At 41.2% G+C, this 12,374-nt stretch overlaps 1 protein-coding gene across 2 annotated transcripts; it reads left to right on the plus strand.

The window, feature by feature from the left end:
- Positions 1-1,013: 1,013 nt before the first annotated feature.
- On the plus strand, positions 1,014-12,255 carry LOC115359636 (ADP-ribosylation factor-binding protein GGA3-like). 2 transcript variants are annotated; one of them, XM_030052199.1, is made up of 16 exons: positions 1,014-1,170; positions 2,446-2,530; positions 3,074-3,149; positions 3,794-3,892; positions 4,964-5,087; positions 5,353-5,450; positions 5,530-5,610; positions 5,776-5,913; positions 7,208-7,430; positions 7,605-7,832; positions 7,926-7,999; positions 8,095-8,207; positions 8,682-8,839; positions 9,468-9,637; positions 10,350-10,460; positions 10,787-12,255. In XM_030052199.1, the coding sequence occupies exons 1-16, from the start codon at positions 1,029-1,031 to the stop codon at positions 10,895-10,897; spliced, it is 2,031 nt and encodes a 676-aa protein (XP_029908059.1). In that variant the 5' UTR covers positions 1,014-1,028; the 3' UTR covers positions 10,898-12,255. The 2 variants fall into 2 exon arrangements, with proteins under 2 accessions (XP_029908059.1, XP_029908068.1); XM_030052208.1 differs by lacking the exons at positions 1,014-1,170; positions 3,074-3,149 and having other exon boundaries at positions 2,460-2,530.
- The last annotated feature ends 119 nt before the right edge of the window (positions 12,256-12,374 follow it).

Genomic DNA, 12,374 nt, shown 5'->3' on the forward strand with positions numbered 1-12,374 from the left:
GTAGCAGGTCATAAGTTTAAGTTACAACTTAGATCCTGAATGGGCTTGTGTAGAGATCACTGTCATGGGCCTGTAGTTGATTGTAAGTGTATTATTAATGTGGCTCTACTGATAATAACCAAGAACAATGGACGTTAAGGTAACCGTTGCTGTTTCTAGTGATTTACATGCAACATGTTATCACACATGAAGGTTAAACACACACACACACACACTTCCATGAAGTCTTAGGACTTTACTGTAGCAAACTGTTAGTAAACCTAAACCCACTATTACTGCAAATACCAATGCCAATGCAACTACAATTGGAAGTTAGACTACTTCTACTACCATACATACTTGTGCTTCTTTTGAAAATTCACCTCAGCTTGTCATCTTCTCTACTTCTGCATCTGCTTCTGATACAGCCACAGGTATTTCATTCTTACTAGCACTACTGTTTCTGGTATGTTCTGGTGTTTTCCAGTTGTTTGCATAACTATCACTGAGCCACCATTTAGCGCCGTCATACCACTGTCAGTCTACACCAGGGACCTCAAACCTTTTTTCACCTGACAGCTACATTTAGAAAACATGAAAGTGACAAAGAGTGGCTCATGTCTTATACCATTTAAATTTATTTACATACCATATCAAACCACTCAGCAATTAACTTGAAATCTAGCCAGCTACATGCATTGAATTCTAGATTTTAGGACATTCATAGGAGAAAAGGCTGCATTACAAATGTTTGTGGAGCCAAACAAGGACTGGTGGATGTCCTTACTGTTTTGTAAAATTTGGGTGGGGGGGGGGGATTTAAATGGAAAAGGGGTTCAAAGTGCATTCATGGTGACCCACTATTTTTCTTTACTTCTCTTTTGTTTTTTAAAATTTCATTGTACATAGTTTTAAAAGCTTTTAGAGGGGTTCCTCACGAGCAGACGAGGTGGCTCGTCTGAGTAACTGAGTGGGAGGGGTGAGGTGGACAAATTGGTTTGCATGTGTCCTGACTAAGCAGTTAGAGTGTGACAGAGTGTGAGTGTCACATGTCGGCAAGCAGGCAGCGGAGGGCAGGACCCGACAGGCAGCAGTTTGTCACCTCTCCTCCCCAGAGAGAGAGGCTGGAAGACACCGGACCGAGCGCAATGGCGACCGGTGACAGCGAAGCAACTCTGGAGTCTTGGCTCTGTAAGTGATGAAGCCTCGTAAGTTTGGTCTCTGTATCTTAGCCGCGTTTGTTTGCCAAATTTAGTTTGAAATGCGTGACTGCTTTGGTGACGAGTTTTCATCACTGGTCTGTAACAATCCTCAGGATTACTCTGACCTGTGCGCTCTAAGTGCTTTGTGCGCGGCAGCAAGGCGTCAGTATGAGCCAAGGAGTGCGCTGAATGTGTGCGACTTGAAAATCAAACTTTAAAAAATATAGTTCGCATAAAAGCATAAAGTCTGCACTGGAACAGGAAGTTTGTTAGCCCGTGTCTGACAGCGAGCGCGTCAATTCCGCTGTGTCTTGGCCGCCGTGCACGCGCATTGCGGCTTCCATGTTGCAACAGCTGTGCATAACGGGTGCTTGCTAGACCCTGCTCTTATACACTGCTAGCACAGGTATTCACCCAGTCATCCTGCAGGCTGAAACGATTTCACCATTAAATTGTATCCTTGTGTATTACTAGGCAAAAAAACTTCTGCACCGCTTTTTCAGTCTATAATTTCTCCCCTTTATTTATACCCAATGGTGTTGTATCTTATACCGTTGTAAAGCCTGATTCGTTCTCTTTCCAATGAGATACAACTTGTAAGGATCCTGCATTTCTGGAATGAGTGACACCGGTAATTGTGTGGGAAGCGACCAATTTTTTTTTTTTTTTTTGACAAAATCCCCTCCAATATTTTTTCAGTTGATCATTTCTCCCATTTAACAATACCGATTGGTGTTGTCTTTTATACCATTAGAAAGCCTGATTAGTCCCCTTTTCAATGAGAAATAAGTTGTAAGGATTGTCAATCGATTGGTATGACCAACATGGCTAAACATGTCCCACCCCCACCCCTTTTTGATGGGAGAAAAATCCCATTCAGTGTGTTTTCAGTTGATCAGCATGAGGAGGAGGTGTGAAGCTGTTGTTGCTGCAAATGGAAGTTCCACACGCTACTAAGGTCCAGTAGAAAATGAATAAAATATTGTGCTTCCCACTTGTTTAGCTGTGTTGCTCATCCTTACAGTTATGTCCTATTGTAAAGGGAACTGGCATTCCAACCGTATAACTCACAAATCCAACTGGTCTTATCACAGGGGAGAAATGATCAACTGAAATAAAGGGGAGAAATTATAGACTGAAAAAGTGGTGCAGAACGTTTTTTTTGCCTAGTTTATATCCTTGTATGTGTTTGATCTACTTGCATCAGGAGGGATTCTTTGTGACTGCACATAGAAAGAGTTTGACCTGTTTCTCTGTGCTTCAGACCAGGCGACAGACCCCAACAACCCGGAGGACAGGTGGGACTGTATCCAGGCCTTCTACCAGCTTGTCAACAAAGAGTCTGATGGGTAAAGAAGCACTTGTTAAGCAGCTCATTCACAGGGCCAAGTTTAGCTGGAAACCATGTCTAATGAGCACTCACATAAACCTGCAACAGTCTCCACATGTACGTTTGAACCCAGTTGATTTGATTTTTGACTTTACCAGAGCAGGCACATTAGAAGTAATCGCTTTGCATGCATGTTGTTCTGCTGTGATCACCATCTCTTTATTATGCTGGTGTATAAACATAAATAGGATATCTCTGGAGCACCTATTTTTTTCTTTTTGGCTTCTCAGTATCAGTGCATATGTTGCAATGTTGAGATTTTTTTTTTCTCAGGAAAGTAGGAGCACATTTGATTGGAGTCTGTGGTGTGGTGTTGAAATGCTATTTTTCCCAATAATCCTGGTAATAGTTTTTGTACCAAAATATAGCAAAATGAATGTCTTGAAGTAATGTTCATTGTGCTTCTGTTGGTGTTGGCATGGTATTTTTCCACTTGCTGTCTGGTCAGATATTTTACAATAATATATCATAAGTGATTCAACTCTTCATCTTCTGGTCTCAGCCCCCAGGTAGCCACTCGCCTCCTTGCACATAAAATCCAGTCCCCACAGGAGAGAGAGGCTCTGCAAGCTCTCACTGTAAGGCTCTACAGAGTAAATCAAACCCTCCACATAAGTTGCACACAAAATACATGTTGTTATATATTGTCAGATATTCAGTTGCTGTGTTAAGTTACCACAAGCAACCGAATAAGCCTTGATTTTGTAATTTAGACAAACTTTGTATTCTCTAACATTAGAGTTGGAGAAAGCACAGACTCTGGTATCTATGTTTTGACACAGACATCCATCATTATTTAACATTATCTCTCATGTGCACAGCATTCATCACAGCAGTTTTAAAGATACAATATATTCACTGAAATATAATGGAATATGGAGGCTTTAAAGAATGACTAACTTTTATCACATGGCACACATTAAACAAATGACATCATATGGATTTCATGAGATCCATCAGCGCAGAGTTTGTTGTCCATGTGTGACGAAGAATTGCAGCGTTCCACTGGAAAAACATACTTTAGAGAAACTTGTCAAGCTTCATGCCTCTCATGTCATGTGACACTCACTTAACCAAGAACAGTCAGTGAGAAAGCTGCTGTCTCGTGTCTGTGGGCTGAGTAAGAAACTGTGTGATTTTTTTTCTTCTTCTTTTTACTACAAACACTGTTGAACTTTGAACAAGCACTGCCTTCGGTCACATTATGATTCCTTATTTATAGGTCCTGGAAGCCTGTATGAACAACTGTGGGCAGAGGTTCCATAGTGAGGCAGCAAAGTTTCGTTTCCTCAATGAGCTCATCAAAGTGCTGTCACCAAAGGTACTGCCAACCATAGAATTTCTTTTCCCTTTTATCACCCTCGAGCTAGAGACAATGCATGTTGAATGAAGTTTTTAGCTGTGCTGCCTGTGGAAAGGTGTGGGGAGGAGGGGGGGCATTCTTTTACTAGAGTAATAATAATGCAAGTTCGCCATTGTTGTTCCTCGATTCATGTTAATATAATCAGCAAGTATAGATGCACCTATTCCACATCATCTCTGCTAATCCAGAACTGTCCAAATCTGCAATGTCCAATCCTCAGTGGAGTCCAATCCTGAGTTTGTGCAAAGAGGATTCACAGTAGTGTCTAAGGAATATATTAATGAAAGTGAGCATCTGCGCACTCTTTATTTATGCAAATAATCATATTTAATATGTTGCAAGATTTCAGTCAGAGACCTTCAAGGCATTCAGTGGCAACAAGTGCATGTTCAAACACACGCAGAGTGATGAAGACAGCCACAGTGTAGAACAGCTGTGACTCATACATTGAGGTTATTGCACCCCATGACATATCAACAGCAGAGATATGTTAGGTTGAAATATCAGACGAAAGCTGTCATAAAAACATTGGTTGTTATAAACAATCTATTTATTTCCAGCAAAACACTGATATCAGTGACATCACTGCGTGCCTTTAAGTCCTCACCGAGACCCAGAGGATGTAAAGTTTTTAGAGAACGCACCCAAAAGAGCTATTTCTGGCAAAACTGCCGATCAGCATGAAGCAGTTTGTTGCTATTGGAATAACAAGAGGAACGTTATTATTAAAAAAATAAAAAATAAAAATGAAAGGGTCTCCAAAGTCCCGAGTCCTGCTATTGGACAGAATGCATTCTAGTGAAAATTCTGTCCATGTGGATAAAAAATAAGCAACACTTAAATTCATCAAGTTAAAGGCTGCACCGAAATCAAACAAATTTCTCCCGTTAATATTTGTCAGTGCTCTTTGACCAATCACCAATCATAGTCACCAGTGTTGTACGTGTAGAATGACCTTCCCTTATAAGAACTGCTGCTGTTGGTTAATTCTTGGATTTCTGGACTAATGTGGCTGATTTCTCTGAGCAGTACCTCGGCCAGTGGGCTCCAGAGAAAGTTAAGGACAGAGTGACAGAAGTCCTCTACGGCTGGACTTTGTGGCTAAAAGAAGAACCCAAGATTCAGGAAGCTTACCGCATGCTTAAGAAACAAGGTTTGCGTGCAGCACGGTAACACAACACAAACCTCTCTCAGATTTCTGGTCGCAAGTCCTTCACATTAATACATGTCCAAAATGTGTTTGCTTGAGCTGCACCTTAAATAACTTGATAATAAGGATGATTAGTATTATAAATATTTGACTATGCACACACTTTATTCTAGGGGTTTACACATATTTAGTGGTAAAACTTCCATGTATTAGTTTCTTAGTGTTAAGATCTTCCATCAAGAATGAAATAATCCTCTTGGCATTTAAGGTGTGGTGAAAAAAGATCCCAAACTGCCAGACACAGTTCTGGTGCCCCCTCCACCGAGAACCACAACATCTGTATTTGACCAGGAGGACAAAGCCAAGGTATATGTGTGTGTGTGTGTATGCCATGGACACAATTAAACACTGAATTTCATGCTGTTAATGTGTGCTGTGTCATCAGCTTTTAGCCAAATTACTCAAGAGTAACCTTCCTGAGGATCTGCAGACTGCCAACAGACTCATTAAACACACCATCAAAGAGGTGAGGTGCACTGCACTGGGGATAAGGTTGGTGCTGGTGATACTCATGCTTGTACCTGGTTTGATTTTTGATTTTTTTTTTTGTGTGTGTGTGTGTGTGTGTGTGTGTGTGTGTACGTGCGTGCGTGCGTGTGTGTGCGTGTGTGTGTGTGTGTGTGTGTTGTAGGAGCAGGAGAAGGCAGAGCGATTGGCAAAGCGTTCGTCGACTCTGGAGGAGGTGGAGACGAGCACCAAACAGCTCAGAGAACTGCTGGACCAGCACAGTCTGACTGCAACCTCAGAGCAATCCACTGAGAACATGAAGGTATCATATCATTTTGTATGAACAAACAAATCAACCAACTAACTAGGTCTGTGCAAAACTGGACTTAGCTTTTGAAGTTAACATTAAGCCTTGGGAGAGCAACTCTTTACTGGCTGGAAAAAAAAGTGAAACTACAAACTCTAACCACCTCATTATTAGTCAGTGGGACTGATTCCCAGCCTCTATATCCAGTACTTTCATTTATTGCTTTTTTAATTTGTAATGCAAAATTTTAAATTAATTATTTTTTAAGTGCATGTATACTGTACATAATCTGTTTTTTGGCATTGAACACATTGAGTGTTAATGTTAAGCCAACACAGTGGTAAATTGCCATATTTCTCAAAGCTAGAGTAAATTCAGCATCACAATCAAGCAAACAGCTGACCTGGCAGCTGACCTCTGTGTATATGCCTTTACACAGCCAGGATAGTATTAATCATGATTGGTTTTCATAGATGTTTTTAATCATCCTTTTATCTGGTATAATGTTTTTTATGTAACGGAGGCGAACCAAGGGGAATTGGTGTACAATAAAACTGGTACATGCTGGTAGGCTTACTGAATAAAGACACATTGTTTTTGGAGGCTGCTCCTTTATATCTAATTTTCTAACAGAAAACAAGTATTCATTTGTTTGCCAACAAACACTAAGGAGACTTTCAGGACTGGAATGTGGAATTTGGATGACATCTGTAACTAACCAAGACACTTTTAGGCTGCATTCAGGCAGGATCAGGAAGTGTGGCATTAACCCATTCAATTTGAATGGGGGTAAAAAGGGTGTTCTCGCTGTGGCAGTGTGTGACGCAGCGGGCTGCACAGAAAAACCACAGCAGTATCAGGCAAAAAAGTTCAGCCAGCATCATCTTTTGCCACAACGCAACCCGTCATCACACTGCAGTGGCCAGTCACGTAAAGGCCAGCGATCAGACTGAAGACACCCACAGGAAAAGGAATGTTGTTTTTCCAACCCACAAAGTGGCAGTGAAGGTTTTGCCAATGCCAGCAAATAACAAAAGAAGAAGAGAATGACAAACATGTTTGCCTTGTAGTAGTGCCAATGGTGGTGTGGAGGAGGTAAAACTCACAACTTGACATCACACAATTGGGCCATGTAGTGACACGCCCCAGACTCGTGGTGTGTTGCCACAATGGCTGATCCTCTCTGAATGCAGCCTTAGTCATTGTAGAAGCTTAGATCATCTCATCTTTTCTTCATTTTTTAAATATGTTGAAGTTGATATACATGCTGCCAGTGGTGATTTCGATCGTCTCCTCTTCCTCACTGCAGGCCCTGTATGAGCGCTGTGATAGGCTGCGGCCCAGCCTCTTCCGCCTGGCCAGTGACACAATGGATGATGACTCAGCACTGGCACAGATCCTGGCAGCTAATGACGAGCTAACACTGGTAGTAAATGCTTATAAAGACAAGATGGGCAGACGAGAGTCTAATGACAAAAGTGGAGGAAGAGCACGAGCTGGATGTGGAGAGGAAGAAGTGGAGGGTAAAAATGGTAGGCATACAAAACATCTTACACAAAACCCGTTTTTTCAGATTTATCTGCCCCCTTGAACAAGCCCTGCCTTTGTCTTGTTTTTCCGTATTAAATTTGTCAATGTCCTGCTCTGCTTTGTTCCGTGAAGTTGCGGTGTTTGATCCTCTGTCATGCTTCCTCTCCTTTCTCCAGCAAGTCCCACAAGTCCTAGAGAGATTAAGAGCTACCACCTCATCGACCTGTCAGCGCTGGACTCTCCACAGACACACAGACGAGCAAATTCATCTCCTCTCATGGTCCCCTTGGGCTCCTCACCACTCTCCTCCTCTCTCACCTTCCTCCCCTCTTCTTTCTCTCCTCCTGCCCCTCATCTGGGAAGCTCCTTACACTCAGCGGTTGACCAGGAGTTCACTGAGCTAGGTTGGCTCCATTTATATTCATGTTATTTTCTGACACACTGAGAAATATGTAAAGTAAAATGCAAGGTAATGATGCCACACCCCGTGTTTACAGGGTTTGATAATCTGGTTTTAAAACCCAGCCAGACCCAAGAAACTCCAAAGACGTACTATGAAGAACTAATGCAGGTGAGGCTTGAATCTGGGGTTAAACATAAATGTTTTTGCTGGTTGGATCTGGAAAAGACTTGAGTGTTTTACACAAACTATCCTCTCTATCTTAGCTTAGTGGAGGATTCCAAATGAATGACGCTGGACAGTGTGGAGGGAGTAACTATTTGCTCGTAGCTCGTGGGTGTGAGAGAAACACAGCCTCATCCAATGGGACTGACATATGGTAAGGATGGATGGACAAGTGGAAATGAAAAGAGACGTTCATACAAGACAATGCAAGCTATTGTGTTGCTTAAGAAGCATTGCTGACACATCTGTGATGTTTATGTATGGCAGAATCATATGTCAAGACGGCACTTCAAATCTGACTAGGTTTGGCATTGAAAAGTTTCTCAATTTAAAATGAAGAAAAAGGAGGAAATGTTAAACTTAGGCTAGCATTGTCTTTTAAATTCATTGCAGAGATTTTGATTACTAGAGTTCTGGGCTGTGGTTACAGATATTCTCACTAATTTGAGTGTCACAGTGATCAGGGTGTGGCATTGCACTCGCTGCACTCAAATGCAGAGATGTGTTCTCAAAGGTAGACTGTACCCAGCTTGCTCTATTTTTAACAGCAAAATGTGACTCTCTTCGGGCTTTATTTTCAACCCCCATGTTGTCACTAAACTGACTCTCCTGTCATTTCTCCTGTTAGGTCACTCTCCCAAAATCAGCAGTTGACCGGGTCAGGATCATTGTCCAAGCCACAGGAGCAGCCCGCTGAAGTATCTGTGTGTCCAGTGACACTGGAGAACGTGTGTCCTGAACGGTTCCTGACAAACGTCTTTGTTCCAATGGAGACAATCAAACCCAGTATGGCCACTGTTGTTGGTATTGCAGCTTAAGTGTAGGAATAGACAGATCCCCCGATTTTCTTCTGCAGTAATGCTCAACTGGTCTTGTTTATTTATTGTTGATTATTTTGTTTTTAGGAAGGGACATGCACATTAATTAACATGAGTACTAAGATCCCTCATGTAAATTAGGATTCAAGAATTTCCAAATAAAGTACATCTATCTATCTATCTATCTATCTATGTTAATTTCCATTTGCAGTTCCTGGGCAGGTTGACGGTTTATAAAAACATGAAAAGAAAACACATAAGCATTTTTGGTGGTTGCTGCCTATTCACGATTCCTGGGCACGAGCAGATTTACATTAGGGCTTCCTCTGAAGTCAGAACAGAAGCCACCTAGTAATTTATTTATGTACAGCAGGTGTTGGCAGAAATACCCGTTTATAAATTGTCATTGGCCATGGATTTTTTTTTTTTTTAACCAAAACAACTCATTCATCCTGATTCCTTACAGTAAAAGAAATATGGGTGCATGAGCAGGAGCTCTGCCATTAAAAGACCAGAGACCTGCTGGCTACATAAAAGCCTTAGAGCTCATTAATCAAGCTGTGTTAAGTGGCTGCTGTGTTCTTATTTTCTGGTAGGTCGACTGGAGCCAGTAACTATATATGACCAGGGTGGAGTCCATGTTTCGTTCCATTTCACCAAAGACAGTCTGCCAGGACACCCTGAGATTGCTGTGCTGGTCATCTCTACAGTGAACACCTCTGCCCTTCCAGTTAAAGACTTCCTGTTTCAAGCTGCTGTTCCCAAGGTGATAAATTCAAAACCTCTTGTCAGAATAACATACAGTATCTATTTCCAGGATAAAGTGTCAGTTGTAATGGAGGTTTGGCCTTGTGTTCTCTGTGGCGTTTTGAACTCTCTCCAGTGCTGCAGAATAGACGAAAAAATGAATGAAGAGAACATAGAGATTGTTAGTCCAAAAGGTTTACACTCCCACATAAGGATTTAAAATTTTTTTTTATTGTTTTTACTCCTTGTTTTTATATTTTTATTTATATTTGCAAAGACTGAAAAAGAAACAACGAAAGAAGCACCAATGAGCATATCAGAAAACACAAACAACAACGTAAAACTGTTAACCAGGTAATTCAGCAGAATTTGGGTCAGCTGCAGATGGAAGGAGATCAAAGAACATCAAAAGACAAACTTCGGCCAAGAGGCTGCAAAGGAGAACACCGAAACAACTCAGACAAATGCTTCTCCTGACGTCTTTTTGCCCCAAATCTAATATTAATTTTGCTGTTTCACTGGGTCGTTTTTTGATGTATAATTTGTGTTTTGCATTTTTAAATCTTTTTAAAGTCTTTCCTGTTTTGTTACCTGGTGTGAGCTAAGTGCTATCAAAATGAAACTCTTTTGGGGCTGTATCGAGCTCCAGATGGATTTTGTTTTCTCATATCGTATGTTTTTGAACCAAGAGTTGATTAACCACTTAACCAATTTGGTTACCTGCCCTGCAGACCATGTCAGTGAAACTGCAGCCTGCATCAGGGACAAGCATGTCTCCGTACAACCCCCTCCTCCCTCCACCTGCCATCTCTCAGGTCCTCCTATTGGCCAATCCCCAGAAGGTGAGTGTGGGCAACACTGCTGGGTTACAATCTATGATACATGCTAGAAGTTTAGCTTCTTAATTCAGAGTCATTTGCAATATGCTGAGTATTTTATTTATGGGGACTTATCAGAAATGTTGATAAAGACAAGAATATTTTTTGCATGATATGAAAGATGCAAATACAAAAAGTTTTTTTTTCTCTGAATGAGACATTAGAATACAAGTTATCCAATATACAGGTGCCTCTTTCCATTTTTCCATTATCTCTTCTTCCCTTACAAATTCATGCACCCCCTGCCTTCTTCGCACCTTCTCTCTGACTTCTTCCCCTCTTGTCTTTAGCGTAAGGTGCGCCTGCGCTACAAGCTGACCCTGTTACATGGAGACCAGCAGCTGTTTGACGCAGGAGAGACTGACAGCTTCCCTGACTGGGACTCTCTGGTTGGCCTGTAAATCTTCATCAGGCCTTTGCTGTGAGAAACCATACACCTGTACAGAATCTAGACCTAAAAAATTAGATTCTGAACCCAAACCCAGTAAGTTCACCCAGTGATGTAGAGGTAAATGTCAAGGTATATCAATTTTCTCACGATGACCAGACCTCCATGTGATCACCGTAAAGCGAACAACCACCAAGATAAGCAATAGTCATTCATATTTTCAGGACAAAATGTTTTTTCTTTAAAAGACTGTATCCACAATTAATGTACATCCATTTAGTGCTGCTTTGTTTTATACATATTTTGGATTGATCTCAATACGACGAGTGTCAGTCCAAAATGTTGAATAAACTGCAAATGAAACGGTCAGTAAAATGTTAATAGGTGGGTTTACCCTCCACTACACCCTGGGTGAACATGGTATAACAATTATTCTGTTGCTGTCGCGGACTGTTTGTAATTACTGCATCCTGTGTGTGTTTGGGTGCACATTCAAGCCTTTGTTTGACTGCGTGATTATGCAGTTTGTACACATAAAGCTCTATCCGCTCAGGTTGTACTTTTGATATGTATGTGTGTGTGTGTGTGTGTGTGTGTGTGTGTGTGTGTGTGTGTGTGTGTGTGCCTGTTTTCCTGCGTAACTGGTCGTGTATGTGTATGAGAATTGGTTATTTATTTGCCTTTGTGCTACCCAAAAATGCCAAAGTGCCTTATGAAACAAACGCAGTGCCTTTTATTTTGTATTTATGCAGTTTGGTTATGTACCTCGAAGGTGCGTGTTGAGCTTGCCTTGAAGAATGTATGTGTGTAAGTATGACCCCCAGATTTGTATATGCGTGTATTTATGGTGCTTTTGATTAGCAGTTACAATTATCTTTTTAAAGTATCATGTCTCTGATGAGAGTTCAATGATCCCTGTTCTTTGATGCCAAATGATGAATGTCTAATAACAGGTCTTCTGTGAAACTGCATTTTGACTTCGGTCTGTACTCAAAAAGCAGGTATAGAGAGATAAAGGCAAAGTCCTCACCTAGGTCCAATGTTAACTCTTAAGTTGCAGTTAACTTCATATTCATGTTCCCTGTTCAGCAGTGAAGCCTAAAGCCTGAATTAAGGAATACGGTGCAGTTTGAGATCCACGTTCTGGGATCCTTCAAAGCTTGCTTAGAGACATTACTGTCAGATTCACACAAAAAGGATGATACCAAGGATTGCTAGAGGACTCTGTATCTATTAAGGCCTATTTGAATGTCTTATTGCATGCTTGTCTGCCCCTCCTCTGTCTATCTGACAGTCAGTTGTTCTATGCCATATGTGTGTGTGTGTCTTTTTCTATGAATAAAAAATATTGTCTCATTTTTAAACTGGCAATTGTGGCAACTTTTATTCTGAAGTGGCCAATTTTCTAAGAGTACCCAGGTGGATAAAGGTCAGCTTTTCTGTGGCTACCCCATCAGGTGCTCATTAAGACAGGAGAACAGAAGATTTAG

This window comes from Myripristis murdjan, chromosome 1 (genome assembly GCF_902150065.1).
Source record: "Myripristis murdjan chromosome 1, fMyrMur1.1, whole genome shotgun sequence".
Taxonomy (NCBI): Eukaryota; Metazoa; Chordata; class Actinopteri; order Holocentriformes; family Holocentridae; genus Myripristis; species Myripristis murdjan.